The following is a 19,985-nucleotide window of genomic DNA, read 5'->3' as shown; positions in this document are numbered from 1 at the left end:
GTCCAATTAAATATTATTTCGAGTTTTCCATGCTTTGAGTTGGCATCAGCATGGATAATATACTTGCTTAATGATTCAGTAATGATTTAACAATCTTCTGAAATTGGAGGGTGATTTTGTGCTACTTAAAACCAACCTTTGGAACTGCTTTGAATTCACCAGTCCAAATCAACATGTATTATTAATTGAAATACATACATTTAGAACCCCTTAATGTATATTATTTGCAGTCCAGTTCTGTTAGAGAGCCAGAATGTTGGTTATTTATACCCTGCCAGATGTGGGCGGGGTATAAATGATAAATAATAATAATAATAATAATAATAATAATAATAATAATAATAATAATGTCTTTTCCAGTTTGACAGAACTGTTGATGAAGTCAGGCATCTACCGAATTATAGGAACCAGCCATGTGATAGGAAATGCTAACATATCCAACTGCTTCTTTTTTGTGTAACAGCAAAGCTTTAATATGGAACACAGAATAACCCCTAATGCATTTTGGGATCTTTAAAATTGAGTTACTGATTTGATTTTAGCCCATAGCTGCCAAGTTATCCCTTTTTTAAGGGAAATTCCCTTATGCTGAATAGGCTTCCTCGTGAGAAAAGGGAAAACTTGGCAGCTATGTTTTAGCCACCTTTCCAGTCACTTCCTATTGGTGGCTCTTTTATTGTTGATGTAGATTTCCATCTAGGGGCCCCTAACGTGATTCTATTTATATCTTCCCTTTTTTCAGAATAGTAATAAAAGAAGCAGGTAAAATAGGGACGCCTGCCATAAAAAAGGGAACTGACTACAGATGGGGAACTAAGTGAAAAAAATTCAGCAGGACCAGAAATAACTATGTCACCTTGGTGAAGAAACACCTCACACAGTTGGAAACTTTCAAACCCCAGCAGCTATGGCCAGGGTCTTCTACCTGCTAGCCAGATTACACAAAGTGAGCAATTGAGGACACCCTATTTTATCCAGTACCACCTATATGGATTCCATCCTCGTTTCCTATAAAACTGGCACCCCACGTTATATGACAAAATAGGCTTCTTTTGAAAACTAAGGGTTGGTTCACATGTGTAATCCTTTTCAGTGGAGGCAGTTCACCTATTCAGCTTCCAGGGACCTAGTTTTGAGAAATGAAGTAATGCACATATTGCAAGTATATGTGCCTAAGTTTCATCAGGAACCTCCTGGAAAATGCCATTCTCTAACTCCCATGAATGTAACAGCAGCACTATGTCCTACAATTCCACAGGAAGATGGATAATACAAGCTGGATCAAGTAGTAGTAGTAGTAGTAGTAGTAATAATAATAATGTGATACAATCAGGGCCGGTGCTACCATTAAGGCGAGCTAGGCCATCGCCTAGAGCGTCAATATGGAGGGGGCACTGGCCAGCCTGCCCCCCACTGTCTGCCGCCTGCCCGCCGTGCCCAGAAGGGAGAGCGAGGGCTCCGGCAGTGCCCTCCCTCTCTGCCAGCACAGCGAGCCGCCGGGGCTGCAGGCAGGCAGGAGAGTGCCTGTTGCGGTGCCCGGAAGCTCTGAGCTGCAACAGGCGCTTGCAGGGCCACGGCGGGAGAGCGAGCGGGGGATGAGGGGCGCGGTGCTGGAGCAGCCGCCCTGGGGAGGGTCATGCCTTCCGCTTCCGGGCCTCCTGAGCTCACTGCCTTGGCAGCCGGCTCCTCCTCCGCGCTCCACCTCCTTGAATGGGGCTGGGGGGCTCTGCGAGGCCCTGGCTGCACTGCACGCCCAGAGTATGGCGCCGCCCACCATGTTGGGGAGGAAGGCATGCCCTGAGCAGGAGGTGTGCCACTGGGGGCCCGCTGGGTGCATCTGCAGCACCGCCGACATCTGCCTGCACCCGGACGGCGCCGTCTCCGCCTGCGGTGAGTTGGGCATGGCCGGTGAGTGGGGCACGAGCCAGGTGGCATTAAGGAGCCGGGCCGAACGACCCACAAGGGCGGCTGCGGGGTTGGAGCGAGGGGAGCTCCCTCCCCCCCCAGGACTCAGGCAAAGCAACCTTCTCGAGTGCTTGAGGGAGGGAGAAGAAGCAAAGAGGGCTTCTGTGTCCTGCAGTCCCTTAGGAGGAGGCCGCTGGTGGGGCCGTGCAGCTCCACAGCTCGCTGCACTCGCTGGGGCACCCCTGGGGGGGGCAGCACCCTGTGTTTGATATATGATTGGCCGGTGTGTGTGTGTGTGTGTGTGTGTGTGTGTGTGTGTGCCAGAAGGTGATCTCGCCTAGGGCGCAAAAACCCCTAGCACCGGCCCTGGATGCAATATTACAATAGATGGCTACAAACATTTGCTTTTTAAAACTTATGACCTTCCACATGTTGCTGAACTGCAATTCCCATAACCACTGACCCCTGGTCATGTTGGCTGGGGGCTGGTGGGAGCCGGCAGTCTTTACAGCAATTAGAGGGCCACAGGTTAGTTACTGCTGATTTAAAAATTCATCATTTAGGAGAAATATTTATTCAAAGCATTCCTTCCTCAGTCCCTTTCCCCAGATGGAAATCTACAGTACACCTGAACAATTTTCATTTTCTTTTTTTACTAGATCCACTACATGCTTATCAAAATATTGTTCAGTAGTTGTTCATTGTTTAGCCTTCTTGTGTCACTGTAGATATTGTACATTTCAGTAGAAACTTGCCAAGGAATGACTGAATTTTCACAAAACAATCAAGACTTGCTCTTGATTTTTTTCCATGTACAAGCACAAATTACCAACTGTCTATCAACCTATCCCAGAAAATGTTTTATTTCATGATATTATCACTGTGAACAACAGACCCTTCTGGTGTCACCCTGACTCACAATTTATTGTTCATTTCAGGCAGTGAATACTGCAATAAATTAATAGGAATAAAGGGAAGATTCAAATAAATTTGCAGGCTTAAAAACTTCATGGTCATTAGTATCTTCTGGCCATTCAGTAAACTGTGTGTTATTACACTCCTGTAGCGTTTCCGTGCACTGTTCTGGTTTCACCAGAAGCGGCTTAGTCATGCTGGCCACATGACCCGGAAAAACTGTTTGTGGACAAATGCCAGCTCCCTCGGCCAGTAAAGCGAGATGAGCGCTGCAACCCCAGAGTCGTCCGTGATTGGACTTAACTGTCAGGGGTCCTTTACCTTTAGGGTTGTGGAAATATGAGCAATTTCATGAGTCACAGGCAGCCACATAAAAGCATACAATTTCACCTCTGCCCTGATCTTACCAGGAGGGCAAAGGAGAACCTTTCTTTCAGTCTTGGTCTTCTGCCCCATGTCCTGCCAATGCTAGATTCCTCCTCCAATGATCTGGAGCCCCCAGATACTGGTGGAACTCAGGAAAAGTGCAGTACAACAGCTGCAGAAGACCAGGGACCCTCAGGGGAGGCTGGCAAGTGTCCTGCCCTACAGAAAGGGAGCCCAGGCAGAACCACCCCTGAGCCCCCAGGTGAAAGCGTCCCTGACTGGTGCTGGACAGGTTCTAAGGTACACTACAATGTTTAGAAATTAATGGCATGCATTATTATTACTATTAATCACCTTCTAAACCACCATCTGATGGCAATCTACACATAAAATAATTAAAGTTAAAGGTAAAGGGGCCCCTGACCATCAGGTCCAGTCATGTCCGACTCTGGGGTTGCGGCGCTCATCTCGCTCTATAGGCTGAGGGAGCCGGTGTTTGTCCGCAGACAGCTTCTGGGTCATGTGGTCAGCATGACAAAGCTGCTTCTGGCGAACCAGAGCAGCGCACGGAAACGCCGTTTACCTTCCCGCTGTAGCGGTTCCTATTTATCTACTTGCACTTTGATGTGCTTTCGAACTGCTAGGTGGGCAGGAGCTGGGACCGAGCAACAGGAGCTCACCCTGTCGCAGGGATTTGAAACGCCGACCTTCTGATCAGCAAGCCCTAGACTTTGTGATTTAACTCACAGCGCCACCTGCTTTTTAATTACAAGCAGTTAAAAATGCAAAAACAATGGATACATTTAAAACAAGACTAAAACCCCAACAAGGTGATAAAACTACACCATAACTGCACATGGAAGCTCACTTGACTGGATGCAACCCCATGTCAACATCTCCCCCCATCTGGAATGCTTAACTTGGGACATCTTCCCTGTTGTGAAAAGCTGTCTGCATGCAAAGGTATTTTGAGATGGATATAGATATAGATATATAGATATAGATATCTGGTGTGTGTATTTCACTTCTCATGCATTCTGAGCAGGTAGAGACGTGTGAAGGCTCTTGAATGTTTTAATACAGGGACAAATTAAATGTGATTGTGTAGAACGCATGTCCTCCCTACTCCCCAATGTAAACAGTCATTGCAAAGGGTGAGGTGTGCAGCAGGATCAAGACCACAGGAAATGGAGAGGTTCCTGCTAGGCTATGATCAGGATGAAAATCCCCCCTCCCCATCTGCTATCGGGATCAATGGAGGCTTGCCTCCTGGAACTAGTAGCAGTGAAAGGGGTAGGGCGGGCATTTCATTGAGATCATAGAATGAGGATTAAAAAAACTCTCCCTAGCTGCTGAGGTCCTGATTCTTCATGCACATGTTAACTGCTTTCAAAGTTGTGTACACACCTTACATTTAAAGCATCCCTCACAGACTCCTGGGGACTGTAGTCTGTCCATTGCACAGAGTGACAATTCACAGTACTCTTAACAAACTAAGGTTCCCATGATTCTTTGGGGGGGGAGAAAATCATATTTTAAATGTATGGTGCATACACAGCCACTGCTTTTAGTTTGGTCCTTGTTCTGGATTAGTCAAGAAGAGATGTATTTAAATGTTTTATTGAAGGGAAATAATAGTACCAATCTATTGTGCCTTGAATAAAATATTGGGGGGGGGCAAGTAAACCCTGCACTGTATAATTGATTACATGACGTGGTGCATAGACACCATTTGAATGGCAGCCCCTAGGTGTTGGTTCCTTTGTTATATTGTTTAGTCTGTATTCATGGGTTTGGCTTTACAAACTGCGTAAAGTTTTCAGGATGGTTAGGGAAACAAATCTAAATAGGGCAATATCCAGCAGCAGTGAAGCACACTGAATTCCTGTTTAGTTCTTCATTTCAGTGGAAAGGCTCAACTCTTCTACATGGAAATAGAGGAGTCCTAAAAATGCTTAACTTTGGTTTAGATTGAGCTTCTAACCTTTGAAAACATTTGCAAAACTAGGGGATGCACGAGGATTTCTGCCCTCTGGTCTGCTACTCCTTGTTCATGCAAAGACTGTTAAAAACTCCCTTTGGGGTATATATGTGCATCTGTTTGTGTGTGGGGCAGGAACACTTGGCATGAATCTAAACAGAGACAAACTGATAAAATGTTTGCCATGCTTCCAAACTGGACGTTTCCCAAACAACTATTCCCTCAGAGGATGTTAAGGGCAAAAGTTTGCCCTGTTTCCAAATGGAACAGATGTGCCAACAGATTTTGGAACTTTTCCTAGATACCTTCCCTTGAGACTTGGGTTCCCCAGAAGAGGATTTGCACACTACCAACTGAATAAAGATTATTAATTATATGGAGCTAGATTCATAGAGGCACAATAGATTCTATACTCATTTTTCCTTGTTCTAAGTAAAATGCTGTAATTAGAAAGAATTTTCACTTTTAACATTCACTACAAAGCACTCAATACAGATAACACTACAAAGAAGAAATATGCTCCTATCTTATCTTAAAGGGACCCAGGTGGCGCTGTGGTTAAACCACTGAGCCTAGGGCTTGCTGATCAGAACGTCGGCGGTTCGAATCCCTGTGACGGGGTGAACTACCGTTGCTTGGTCCCAGCTCCTGCCAACCTAGCAGTTCGAAAGCACGTCAAAATGCAAGTAGATAAATAGGAACCGCTACAGCGGGAAGGTAAACGTTGTTTCCATGTGCTGCTCTGGTTTGCCAGAAGCGGCTTTGTCATGCTGGCCACATGACCTGGAAGCTATACGCCGGCTCCCTCGGCCAATAATGCGAGATGAGCGCGTAACCCCAGAGTCGGTCACGACTGGACCTAATGGTCAGGGGTCCCTTTACCTTTACAAAGCACTCAATACAGATAACACTACAAAGAAGCAATATGCTCCTATCTTTATTATATTATTGGAACTTGAATTGGCTGATTTCTAGTCATCGCTCAATAAAGTTAACATCTCTGCAAGGGTGAATCAACCCCCAAATATTTGCACTCATTTACTGATGTTTGAAGGATACATAAAGGCATGCAAAGTGCCAAATGAATGCTTGACTTGACATAGGAGCCAATTCCAGGGGCCGTGGGTACCTGGGCATCCACAATAATATAATTCTAGGGGCCGGGCACCCACAAAGTCAATGAGAAAAGCTGTCAGGCAGCAGCAGCGCTGCCTCCAAGAAAGAAGCGGTTCAGCTTCGCCCTCTGCAGCTAGTGAGTGAGGCACCCTTTTCCAGGCGCGCCTGAGTCCCAGCCCCTCCCCATGGAGGAAGAGGAAGAGGAGCCGCTGCCGCAATGCAGACATGTGATGTCACACGTAATCTGCACGTAGTGCATGTGACGTCCACATTGCGGTGGGCACCCACAATCCTGAGGGCAAGTTGGCACCCCTATACCATATCAAGGTATGTAAGCCATGTAAAATCAGGGAAAGGCTGGCCACAGCCTTAATTAGCCTCCCTTTCCCAGTACAGTGGTGCCTCGCTAGACGAATTTAATTCGTTCCACGGGTCTTTTCTTATAGCGAAAAATTCGTCTAGCGAATCCCATAGGAATGCATTGAATTTTTTTGAATTTTTTTGCCCATAGGAACGCATTAATTGAATTTCAATGCATTCCTATGGGAAACCGTGATTCGCTAGACAAATGTTTCGTAAAACTCATTCGTCTAGCGAGGCAAGCTCCGCTCGAAAAATCATTTCGTTAAGCGGAAATTTAGTTAAGCAGGGCATTCGTTAAGTGAGGCACCACTGTATTCCTGCTCCTATTGCTTTAGAACAGGCTTCCTCAACCTCGGACCTCCAGATGTTTTGAGACTACAATTCCCATCGTCCCTAACCACTGGTCTTGCTAGCTAGGGACCATGGGAGTTGTAGGCCAAAAACATCTAGGGGGGCTGAAGCTGAGGAAGCCTGCTTTAGAACAACAGAATGTCACTTAGTACCAGATGAGCGAGTACCATGTTTTTGGAACTGGTGAAGTGGGTTCAAATCCAGTATCAGCCCATGTTCTTACCTGATGGGCAAGCTTGGGCAAACCAATTTTAGTTATACAACTGTAATATATGTAATATACTGTAATATCTAGACAATATGAATCTATTCTCTGACTCACAAGTAGGCTTAGGATGTTTGCTTAAAACTTTAAGTTGTTCAGCTACGGGTGATGGTTTTTATTGACTAATGGTAGAAATCATATTTAAACTAAGAACAATCATTCCCCATGTAATATCCCAAGCTCTATAGTGTGAAGAGAAAGCGGGGTTCCGAAAACTAAAACAGCTGCTTTTGTATTTTGGGATTAAAGTTATGCAAGGAATTGATAACCTTGGGAGGATTTGCTTGATGCAACCAGTTCAGAAATAGTCTCATTGTTTAAAATCCTGTGGCTGAAGCAAATCTATAAGTTACTTCTCAACACTAAAGTTTATCTCAGTTCAAACTGTCAGCATAAAATGTTTCTAAAGTACTTCTTTCTCTGACAGCTGAAGACATAGCAATACAAGGAGACTTACGAACAACTACTTTACAAAAAAATATTTGAAACACAATTTACTTAGGAACACTACTTGGCTGAACTGACAGATCCTGAAATCAGGAAAAAAATGTTTTGTTTTACTGTGGAATATACAGCTATGGAAGGAAGAATATTAGGCATTTCATGGGATCCTACAATGTTCAGACAACATGTGGTGGCCATGCTAGGGGATTAGGTCCCATTTGAAATAAGGTAAGGGACCATAGCTGCCAAGTTTTCCCTTTTCTCGCGAGGAATCCTATTCAGCATAAGGGAAAATCCCTTAAAAAAAGGGATAACTTGGCAGCTATGTAAGGGACAACGGCAATAGCAGCTGCTGTCGCTGGGCAGAGCTGTGGAGTCTGTCTGCTACAGCTTACCTGAACTGGGCTGAGCCAGAGTAGGGTGGCAATGAGGTTGGGGCAGGGCAGATGCACCAGCGGAGCTAATCCAGCTCTCCTCTTGGTGTGTCTGCAGAGTTTACCTGGAGAGTGCTAGGGCGGGGCAGCAGTGAGGCTGGGTCTATGCACAGCTGGAAGAGTCAGACTGTTTTCTACCAGTATGCCCATGCAATCCCAAGCTTACTGCCACCCTACTCTGGCCTGCCCCGGTGCTCTTCAGGTAAGTTGTGGCGGTGCCTATGTTGGGAAGGTGGACTTGTGGGTTTCTTGCCACACCAGCTGCTACTGGGCAACAGTAATGTCATTTGGCACTTGTGAAAACTAACTGTGCAATGCAGCAGCAAAAAAGTGAATGCTATTCCATACTGCATCAACAGAAGTATGGTGTCCAGATCAAGGGAAATAATAGTACCAATCTATTGTGCCTTGGTCAGACCACACTTGGAATACCGTGTTCAATTCTGGGCACCACAATTTAAGAAGGATGTTGACAAGCTGGAATGGGTGCAGAGAAGGGCGACCAAGATGATCAAGGGTCTGGAAAGCCTTATGAGGAATGGTTGAAGAAGCTGGGTATTAGCCTGGAGAATAGGAGATATGATAGCCATCTTCAAATCTCAAGGGCTGTCACATGGAAGATGGAGCTTTTCTGCTGCTCTGGAGGCTAGGACCTGAACTAATGTCTTTAAATTTCAAGAAAGGAAATTCCTCAACACCAGGAAGAACTTTCTGACAGTAAGAACCATTCTACAGTGAAATGGACTCCCTTGGTCAGTGGCGGACTCTCCTTCCTTGGAGATTTTTAATCAGAGGTTGGATGGCCATCTGTCATGGATGCTTTAGCTGAGATTCCTGCATCGCAGGGGGTTGGACTAGACGATTCTTGGGGTCCCTTCCAACTACAATTCTATGGTTCCATTTTCTTAGCAAATTACCACACTTCCTTGATGGAAGTCATGGATATATGTGCATTCCAAGCTATTAAACTAGATTTCTGAAAGGAAATATATGAAAACAATTTAAATATGGAGGAAACTAGTAAATTCCCTTTTAACATTGATTCCTATAAACATCGGGATTAACTCTCATTTAAGTATTTCCCATTTTATTTTGAAGCAGCACCATGTTCCACTTCCCTTGCAGTTCCATGTCTAATTAAAAATAAAATAAGCACCTCCTATCAGGTTTCGAAAGTACCAGAGCTTCATTGCCAGTATTGCCCAATTACCATTCACATACATAGATCAAGTTAAGGAAGCAGTGCTTATTAAAATACTTAGGATGCCACTCAAAATGAACTTGTGCTTTGAAGAAAGAAGGGGTCTTACCAAGAAACCATCCGTGTATTGGAAATGTGCTCTGGAAGGGTCTTCGGCTGTTGGGCTCAGCGGTTTGGGGTCAGACAAAGAGCGCTGCATCACCTTGGCGGACTTGGGGCTCAGCTGCGGAATCTTGGGGACCTCAGAATGCAGAATCTTCTGAGGACTAAGGTCTTCAGGGACAGGCTTCTCATAGGGTACAAAGGCCGACTCTAGAACAGCAGCCTGAGATACAGGCGAAATGGGAGAATAAAGTACTTTGGGAGATTTGGGAGGGGAAGGGGCTACCTGAAGTGTGGGTTCTGGCCGGAGGTGTGAAGAGTAACCTATTTCTAATGGTGTTGGGCGCTTTTTATCTTTCTGAGGGGAGGTAGCTGTGAGGTATTGGGGGCTTTGGGTGTCTGAATCCGTTTCTGTCTGACAACCCAAACTTCCTCCTTTGTATGTCTTTTCCGGAGCTGAAATGTGTTTTATGATTTCTATCTTTGCATCTAGCTGGGCCCTTACTGAAGGGGTCCGTATTGTTCCTACTGGCTCTGTTTGTACAGATATCTCCGCCACTGTTTGCACTGCAATACTGGCGACTTGGGGAAACGGCTTCGGCTTTTCCGCCTCAGTGGTACCTTCGTATTTCCCCACACGGGTTTTCCTCCTTGATCTGTTGCTCAGATCCCATTCATCTTGGTCCTCATCGTCTGTCTGAACGCTTGTATCCACACTCTTTTTGGTTCTCCTCCTCCTGTCTGCATAGCCCATGTCTGCACCATCCTCATCGTCAGTTTGAACTCCACTCTCCACTATCCTTTTAAGACACCTAGGCTCTTCTTCCAGAGCTCCGTCAAGCTCCTCGTATGGGCCACGCAGCTTTGGCATGGAGCTCCTCTTTTTCAACTGCTTCTCCTCTCTCACATCCACATCTTTAAGAGACATCTCTGAGGCAGAGCTTAGCAGGCCAGGCCTGGGAATGTACTGAGTCACACCATCTGACTGGACTGTGTACCAGGCTTGGCTTTGCGGAATTTCGATTCCCAGCACAGCAGAAGCAGTGGTAGTGGCTTCCTCACCAGCCCAAAACTGCCCATTGGAGGCAGCAGCGTACTGGCCTTCAAGAATGACTTGATCCGTGGTCGTCTGTGGAGACCCAGTTCCAGAAGGTTCGTAATTGTACTGATAGATCTGGTGGATCTTCTGGTCTTCCAAGTGCTGGTGAAGCTGTTGCTGCAGCTGCTGGATTTGTTCAATGTGCAGTTGCTGCTGTGCCAACGATTCCTGCCTCATCATGAACTGTGCCTGCCTCTCTTCTTCTTGCTGATATAAGAGGTGGTGCTTCATCGAATGCAATTCCTCAAGCTTCTTCTGAACCATGAATTGCTCTTGTTCTCTGAACCGCTGAATTTCTTGACGCTCCCACTCCAGCTCCTCCGCAAAACGTTGCTGCTGCAGTTTTTCGAGCTCTAGAAGCTCGCGCTCCAAGTCAAGGTGCTGCTGTTTGCCTTCTTCGGGGGCAATGAGGTGTGTAGCTTCCTCCTCAATTATATCTACAAAAGCTTCCGAAGCTGTAGTGAAAACAGGCATCAAGTTGGTTGGCTCACTAGTAATGGCTTCCATAGGAAGAGGTTGCAACCCTGGGTCAATGTCAGTGTCAGTAATTGCACCCTCTTTCTCAGAGGCTACAGTTGTCAAGAAATCATACGATCTTGGAAGTGCCTGGCTATGTTGTAAGTTTGATAATGAGGGCATTGTGTCAACTGTCTGAAGAGCAGATAGGTCTCTAACGGAAGTACTGAAAATAGAACCAGGTTGTGTGGTGATAGCAAATGTGGATGGCACCGGAGTCGCAACGGATGAATAAACAACTCCATTAGATGATCTCAAAACACTTCCAATGCCATAAGGGGATCCTATGGATGGTACTATTCGTGCTTGGGAATACTGAGGGGCACTGATCCCAATGCCAGAAATTACTTGCCGAGTCTCTGGGTAAGGACCCATAATCTTGCTTGAGTAATCCATAACTTCACCTGAAATTACAGGGCAGAGTTATAGTCCAGTCTTTCAAAACAAAGCCCTTTTTTGCGAGTTCTGCAAGCCATCCCATCAAGATGAGTTAAATGAGCGGAAGAGCAGGGGGCAGCTGCATGCAAATCTTCACTTTAATGCTCTACATTAGCTGTGCAGGAAGGCAGGGAGGGGGAAGCATTTCCTGAACATGCAGCGACATGCAGGTACCTCTTTGTGCAAAACGATTTATATAACGAAGAAGCAAAAAATAAAAATAAAAATGCACGTATAAATCCCAGCACAGTTTGCCACACTGTCCAACATAAATTTTAATAAAAAAGGGGAAGAAAAAAATAGAAAATAAAAACAATTCATCCTGAAATGAGATGAGCAACACCACTACTATATTTCAAAGTAAGATCTGAGGCCTTGTCATACTGACCTGTTGTCACTCTGCCAGAAGTTAAGTCTACTGCTACATCTGTTGCCCCAACTTGGTAATCAAAGGTATTCTTGCTTTTGTACATAAAAAGTCCAGCCTCTGATAAATTGGTATCTGACATAGAAGGTTTCATACCCCCTATTCCTTTCAAACCATAGGGCCCCGAGCGGTCATACTGATAGTGATCATCTCTATAACCAAAACGATCTTCAGGTAGTGTTGTGGCAGGTGCCTGCGCTGTACAGCTCCTGCCAAAGGGCAGCTTGTAAATAACATCACAACAAACAGCCCTTCTCCCTGCAGTCAAGTCCACAGGCTTTTCATCATCTTCTATTATGGTGGTAACAATCCCCGAACTTGTTTCATCCACTGTCACCATGGTTCTGTGGGATTTTGTGGTGCTGAGGTCAACTACTTCACTCTCGGTTGGTTCTTGAGTAGTGGAAACGTCCGTCCAACCATTGGCTACACCCACAGGAGGTGCCATAGCAGGCTTCGTAGTGCCCCATGTAGCTGCATGCGCTGGAGTACCTAGGGACAAATTTATTGGCACCTCATCTCTGTCCGCAGAGAGTCCCTGGACACCCGTTGCTCTAGGTCCAGGCTCAAAATGTTTGGATGTTGTTAGCTGCAGTGGAGTTGTCATGGCATGTCCCAGATCGACAAGACTTTCTGTGCTTGTACTATAGCTTACAGTAGCTGTGCAGGTCACTATTGTAAATGTTTCAGTGACCGGTGCTAAAGAGATACCAGCTGCCGATGCAGCGCTGAGATTTATGATCGCTGGCTGAACAGTGCTTACTGGCCGACCCGAAGTGTCGCTTGCCATAACTTGCCTTCTCACATCCGTGGGAGCAGCAGATAGGTCCATGCAGCTACCTGCCCTTTCCACATCCATTTTGGTCAAGGTGCGAAGATCAATGACGTCACCAAAGACATGGAATCTCCCGTTCTCTCTATATCTGGGTGGTTGAATGATATGTGCTGGCTCCGGGGGTATCGTTATGGAAACACTATCTAATCCAGCATTTTTGAGCAAAGACACTGTAGTCCTGGCAACCTCTGTTGATATTAATTCTGTTGCTGAACTAGGAGCTATCTCAAAAACTGACCGTGCACTGACAGGAACAGGAGAAATGGATTGCAAAGCTCCTGGACCATATTTGCTTCGATCACTTATGCTTTGCATTTGTAGAGCAGTCATAGTTGGAGTGAATAATGATTGTACAATATGTGGACCCTGTTCTTTAGGGAGAGATCCTGAAGGCCAACTGGTAATTGCCTGACTGGTAATAGACTCTGTGGGAGTGCCAGGCTCAGAGGGCAATGTGATAACAACATAGGTCTCCCCTGAGGATTTGGACATTCTTGGGGAAGATTTATTAGAATGTGGAGACAGTGGGGAAGTAGGGGATGGCAACTTATACTCTGCAGGGGACAAGTTCAAAGTCATACTGCTGGTGAAAGACAAACCCACTGGTTTTGGCTGTGTTTCTGCTGGTTTGTGAACAGTTGTCGGCAGCTGAGGAATTGCTGGTTTGGGAGCAATAGGGGGTTTTATTATTTCAGCAGGTCTGTGAGTGAAAACAAGTCCTGCTGGAATTGAAGCTGGCTTGGGAGGAACAGGAGGGGGTGCCGATGTGTACATTTTTGTGACGGGTGGACCAGTCGTGTTTATAGCAGATGTTGCTTCCACTGTTTTGATGTCACTGACAGATGGTACTAGGGTGGGAGTTGTGGTCACTGGAGCCTTAGCCAGGGGTTTCCTTTTAGGATAAATAGCTGGCTTGGGCAGAATAGGCGGAGGAGGTGGGGGTGGAGGAGGAGGAGGAGGAGGTGGTGGGGGTGGCTGAGCTGGAGACTCAAAAGAAGAGCTTTTGTAAAATGAAAATGTTTGGGGTGTAACAGGGGGAACCGGAGAAATGGCGGATGGCAACACAGATACAGTAGGCATGACAGAGGAGGATACTGGAGCTGTACATGTAAATTTCTGGTCAGATGTAGCATCTGTTAAAGCTTTTCCTGTTATGGTCACAGGAGGTCTTGCCTGTTTGTCTTCATAAAGTCCCTTCATAACATCAAACTTGGCTGCATCTTTTATAGCTTTCTCATCTTGGGGTGGGAACGTTTCTATGGCATCAGAGACAGAAACAAAGGGCCTGGGCTTTGTTTCTACAGAGGGTGATACAAAGGAGGAGTCAGTTTCAGAAAGGGAAACCACAACCTGATCTACAAGGGTCTCCTTAGCAGCTTCAGAGTACTCTTTCGTGGAACTTATAGGAACTTGGGTCACTGAGCTGGTCCCTTCAGAATCTGGAAACTTGCTAATAGCATCCAATGTTTCTATGTAACCTGAAATCACACCATCTGGTGAAGAACTACCAGTGGTGTAAACTGAAGATGTGGATGATGTTAGGGAAGACGTATCCGATGGTATAATGGACGTGGCACTTTCTGAGGCCTCTGAGTACATCAATATGGATGTTTCGTGGGAAATTATTTCTTCAATCTCTCGGGTGTAATCTGTGAGATATTCATCCTCTATTTCTTCAGTTGTGAAGTGCTGAGTAATTTTGACATCCGGAATAGGAAGCACCGAAGAGCTTACTGAAAGTATGTCTGAACTGGATGAAATAGTGCTTGACGTCAGGGAGGTGCTTTCTGTTACCTCTCCAGAAATGCTTGTTTTTCTATCTGAAACCGTAATTAATTCAGGAGATGGCTGGGTAGGACTGGAGCCTGGAGTCAACTGCATTTGCTGTCGCTTGACAAGTTCCTCATAAGCAGCATCTGCATCCAAGAGCTGTTTTTCGTCACCTGAAGATGGCGCCACACTGTCCAGTACGATTATCTCATGACTTTCTGGCATGATGTAGGAGCTAGACACAATGTCTTCTTGAGGCATACCTGAATGCAAAGACTCTATCCTGTAATAGTCCTTTTGTAAGGTGGTAGGCTTTTGCATAGGTTCTCCATATATCTGATCTGGGGGCGCTGATGTTTTTTCTTTCAGTTGGCTAAATTCATCACCCTCTTCTTGCCTTGTCATGAGGCTAGCCTCCATAGCCCCACTATAAGCATCTTCTACTAAAGATTCATAGATATAGTCCTCTATTAGCATGCCACCATATAAAGGCTCTTTCTCAAACACTTCGTCTTTTTCATTTACATCTGGAAGTGGCTTGGCTTTGTGGGATGTACGCAGGATTTCTTCATATACCTCTTCAGCACTTCTTAAAGTCTTTTGACCGCTCTCCTCTTTGACAAACCCAACAGGCTGCTCTTCTGTTGGAGAATATAAAGAGACTGCTGTAGGTAATTTGTAAACCTTCTGCACTTCTATTATTTTTTCTGGGCTGATTTCAAAAGCTTCAGGATCTGACTCAATACTTGGTGAATATTCAGAGCAGGAAGACCGATGTAGTTCCTCCATTTCTGCTGCCTGACGCAATTCTTCTGTCGGAGAAGCATCCTCAATGGGAGATAGGTTACTTGGTGGTGTCTTTGGCCGTTCTCTTCTTCTCTGGGCTCTGAGCTCATCCTTGTCTTTCTTAGATTTTTTGCTAGAGCTCTTCCTTTGCTGCTGCTGCTGTTGTTGCTGCTGCTCTAATTCACGTTGCTTCTCCTGCTCTTTTAGCAGCTCTTCCTCCTCCCGAAGCTCCTCTTCTTCAGAAGAATCTTCAATAGTTGGAAGAAGAGGACCATGCGTACGATGCCTGGCTTTACGATGCTGCTTACTTTCTCCACCCATTTTTTTGTGGCTGGGACTGCTGTCACTATCTTCATCAAGGGATGACACAGATGTAGGAGATGTACCTGGAGTGAAACTGGAGGCATGCAGACTTGAAGATCCTTCTCCCCTTGACCTGTCCTCTGGTGAATCTGTAAGACTCTCCATCTCTAACTCTGGTTCTTCATCAAAATATAGACTTCTCTTTGGTTCTTCAGATTCCTCAGAATATTTATTTGCTATTGTGCTATTAAGTTCTATTGTTTTGAAACGCCGAAGACCTCCTCCCGTTACAGTGATTTCTTCACTGTCTTGACTTTTTGTTTCCCTGTATTTTGGTTCTGGACTTTCATCAAAGGTCTCATCGTCATCATCATGCCAGGAATGGCGTCTGCTGGCGTCCTCTTCATAGCCTGTGCTACTTTTGCGCGTCATCCTCTTATGTTTTCCAGCTATTGCTTTTTTACTTTTCCCTTCTTCCTTCTTCTGACTTTCACTTGTACAGATTTCTTTCAGCTGGTTTCTCATGAATTCATCATCTTCAGAACCTGACGCATCTTCATCAGCACTCATCTCCATGATCTGTTTTCGAATGAAGTCTTCATCGTCACCTGACCCTGGACTGTCTTCTGGTTTGTATTCATCACTGCTGGAAGACCCAACGCTGGTCCGTCTTTTTCTCCGAGGGACAGGTGAATTCTCACTCTCACTGCTATCTTCTACAGAGTCATAGCGCTGCCTTCTTGTTGATGTATCTTCTGTTGCTTCTGTCTTCTGCTTGTACCCCTTCCGAGAAGGTACACCTTTGCTACTAACTTCTGCAGAATCTCTTCCACTTTTTGCCAAGTCCTCATCAGAACTGTAAGATTCCTGTGTGCTAGGTGTGGATTTTGCTCTATGTGGCTCTCTTGACTGCTCACTGTAGACACAATAAAGGTCTTTGGTCTTTCCAGGCTTCTCTTCAATGAGGGAACTTGCTTGAGCTTCCAAAATGGATAACACAGTGCTTTCTAGCTTAGCAAGATCGGAGGGACTAGTTGGGCTGCTTTCATGTGAAAGGCTTTCTTTTATACAAGTTTCTTTCAAAACATCCTTTTCATCACTTGGAATAAGACTGGGAATTTCACCAAGTGAACTTGAGATCCCATCAGATGAGTATCCGGTGTCACTTAGACCTTGTGGACTTCTTTGCTGCTGTGAGCTTGATGTGTCTGATTTGTCATCTTCTTTTTCCTGAAATATATATGCGCGCACACACATATTAAGATTCAGATTCAACTAATTAAATAATACGGTAGCATCACTCACCCCAAATAATGTTAATATCTATTATGATCATGATAAAAATGGTCAATTAACAGAAACAGTTTAACAGTTAGGTTAAAGTGCTAAACCAGAAGTGGAGAAATATACTAATTCTCTTATCCAACAATTTTAATCACAGAAATGTCACTTGAAATAAGACTTTTTCAATTAAATGTAATTATGCTTTGTTCAATAATTCAACTGAAATTAATTCTGACAAGCTTTTATGCAGTGCAAATAGGGGGGGAATTATTATCAAGAAAATTTGGTGATGAACACAAATTTGGATAGTTTTAAAACAGGGTTGGACAAATTCATGAAATGATCATCTATTTTTGACAAGCTTGGTGGGAGAATGAAAATTAAATATGGAAGATTTGCTATGATTATAGGGATCTTTTCCCCCAAACCTATTTTACTTATTGTGCTGTTGTTTTTTATAGGCTAGGTTTTTGACCCTCATGATTGCAGGAGGAAACAGATATCCATTTCCCTTGGAGCATTAAAATGATATTTCTCAGCATCTGGGAGGGCGAAGGGTTTCTTGGCTTTTTAGCTCTTCTTACAACTTTGTGGAAAATAGAAATGTATGGATTCTAATTGAAGCTGATTCATAGGTTGTGGTACCTATGTAGCCAAAACCCTGTTCACCAAACCCTGAAACCTTTTAGAATGCCATGAAGGTCTCCTGTGCTATATCAAAGATCAACCAAATGAATCTACAGCATCTCAATGACCAGTTACAGATAATTTAAAGGAAGTCTTTAATCACACTTGACAGTGTTATTAACATCACAGAGACTCTTCTCATTGCTTTATCTTAATATTTGATACGCCCACTACGAAGTTGGGCAAGTTTTGTTCATTTCAATATACATGAACCTACCAAAACCAAATCAGCATGGACCTACCACCAATTTATGACTTTTTTTGGGTCATTCTATGTCAATAAAAACCGTGGTGTGAATTAAAGTTAGTCATTCAAAACAAATTGGGTGCACTGCAGGAAAAGTGAACGCACTTTAAATTTCTATTTATTTCGGTTGGAGAGTGAAGCATAAATGCTTGACATTTCTCTCACTGAGATAAATGGAAATTAAAATGCTGAAACTTGCATGGGTTGTGATAATTGTTTCCAGGATCTGGCCCCATGTCATTCAATGAAGGAAGAGATAGGAAGGAAAGTTAAACACTCACTGCTTTCTCCCTCAGTGCTTCCACATGGTCAGGCTTTGGCAAAGGTACTACTGGCTGAGCAGAGATTTCTTCTTTTTGAGATTTCTGAGCTTTAGATGTGGTTTCTGGAATACTCGTCACTGAATCCTCTTTTTTAACCTCCTCCTGTTTTATCCCTTCTTTTTGTACCTTGGCTTCTAGTTTTGCTTCAGAAAACTGCTCTTCTACCACAGCCATGACTGGTTTATGTTTGGGCTCAGGAAAAGGGGGCGTCTCCTGTGAGGGTAGAGACCTGGGGTCACCTTCCAGGGTTTCTGTCAATTGTGTTTGATCGCTACTTGACTTGGAAGAAGCCGGATCCGTCTGAGGTGTTTCTATCAGTTTTCTCTGCTGAGGTTCCACACCATCCCTTTGAATCTGCTCAGCAGAGGCTGTCTTCACTATTCCCCCCTGAGATAAAGCTGAGTTTTCCTGCCGAATTTGATCAGTGGGTGGAACTTTGGCCAGTTTCGCTTGCTGAAGTTTTGGGTCAGCTTTTTTAATTGTATCATCTGAGGGTACTTTTGTCAACTTTTCTTGCTCAAGCTTTGCACCTTCCTTTTGGACTTCCTTCCGGATCTGATCAGCAGAGGGTGTTTTTGCCAACTTCGCATGCTGGATCTTTGGGTCCTCCTTCCGAATCTGATCAGCAGATGGTGTTTTTGTCAATTTCACTCGGTGGATCTTTGGGTCCTCCTTCCGAATCTGATCAGCAGATGGTGTTTTTGCCAACTTCGCATGCTGGATCTTTGGGTCCTCCTTCCGAATCTGATCAGCAGATGGTGTTTTTGTCAATTTCACTCGGTGGATCTTTGGGTCCTCCTTCCGAATCTGATCAGCAGATGGTGTTTTTGCCAACTTCGCATGCTGGATCTTTGGGTCCTCCTTCCGAATCTGATCAGCAGATGGTGTTTTTGTCAATTTCACTTGCTGGATCTTTGGGTCTTCCTTTTGAATCTGATCAGCTGATAGAGTCTTGCCCAATTTTACCTGCTGAAGCTCTAGGTCTTCCTTCTGAATTTTATCATATATTTTTCCCAGCTCCTTTGGCTCTTCCTTTTGAATGCCTTCTGAGATCTTATTGGCAGATGGTTTTGTGGTTAGTTTTGGCTCTTCTTTGGGAATTTGATCAGCCAATTTTTCCTCCTGAATTTTTGAATCTTCATTTGAAGTGCTTTGAATAATTTTATCAGTTGATGCCAATTTTTCTTGTTGCACTTTTGAATCTTCCCTTTGTGTACCCTCCTGGATTTTATCAGATGAAATTGTCTTTGACAATTTGGCCTGTTGAAGTTTTGAATCTTCCTTCTGAATTCCCATTCCTCCTCTTGGCTTTTCCAGCATTTGAGCTGAAGTCTTCTGTTCAACAAGTTTAGCCTGGCTTTGAGGAGCAGTTGATGGCTTGGGTGATGATTTTGAAAGTACAGGAGGTGTTATTTTGTCCATACCGCCAAGCTGTCCTGATAATGCTCTTTGTGTCTGGCAGTTTAAGCACAGCCATTCTTGTACCTATAATATAAAGATAACATTACATTAATAAAGGATACATGCTATGTTAAAATATCAATATTAAAGCAATATTAAACATCACCCTGACTTTACAAACTTCTGGCTGCGACACTAAATATACAATGGCTTGTATCAAACTAAGTCATACTCGGTGTATCATTGATTTAAATTAGTCATGTTTAACTTAAGTTGAACTGATTTAAATGGGCCTAATCCAAGTATGAGTTAAACTGCAATCCTAACCCCATTTACCTGGGAGTAAGCACCACTGACATGGTTAGGATTGTATCAGTTGGCTAAAACCAATAAATATTGTAAATCATTGGAGATATTGTCCACAGA

The 19,985-nt window shown here is 44.4% G+C and overlaps 1 protein-coding gene across 1 annotated transcript in view; it reads right to left on the bottom strand.

The window, feature by feature from the left end:
• The window catches only part of PCLO (piccolo presynaptic cytomatrix protein), a 230,630-nt gene that overhangs the window by 109,065 nt on the left and 101,580 nt on the right, over window positions 1-19,985 (bottom strand). Inside the window, exons 4-6 of the mRNA XM_060275141.1 lie at window positions 18,117-19,643; window positions 11,885-16,847; window positions 9,451-11,462 (exon numbers count right to left, since the gene is read on the bottom strand). Of these exons, the coding sequence (XP_060131124.1) occupies window positions 9,451-11,462; window positions 11,885-16,847; window positions 18,117-19,643 (8,502 nt within the window). The remainder of the gene's footprint in view (window positions 1-9,450; window positions 11,463-11,884; window positions 16,848-18,116; window positions 19,644-19,985) is intronic.

Source organism: Zootoca vivipara, chromosome 5 (genome assembly GCF_963506605.1).
Source record: "Zootoca vivipara chromosome 5, rZooViv1.1, whole genome shotgun sequence".
NCBI classification, from domain to species: Eukaryota; Metazoa; Chordata; class Lepidosauria; order Squamata; family Lacertidae; genus Zootoca; species Zootoca vivipara.
Note: the sequence above shows the minus strand (reverse complement) of the source record. Positions and strands in the feature narration are given on the sequence as shown.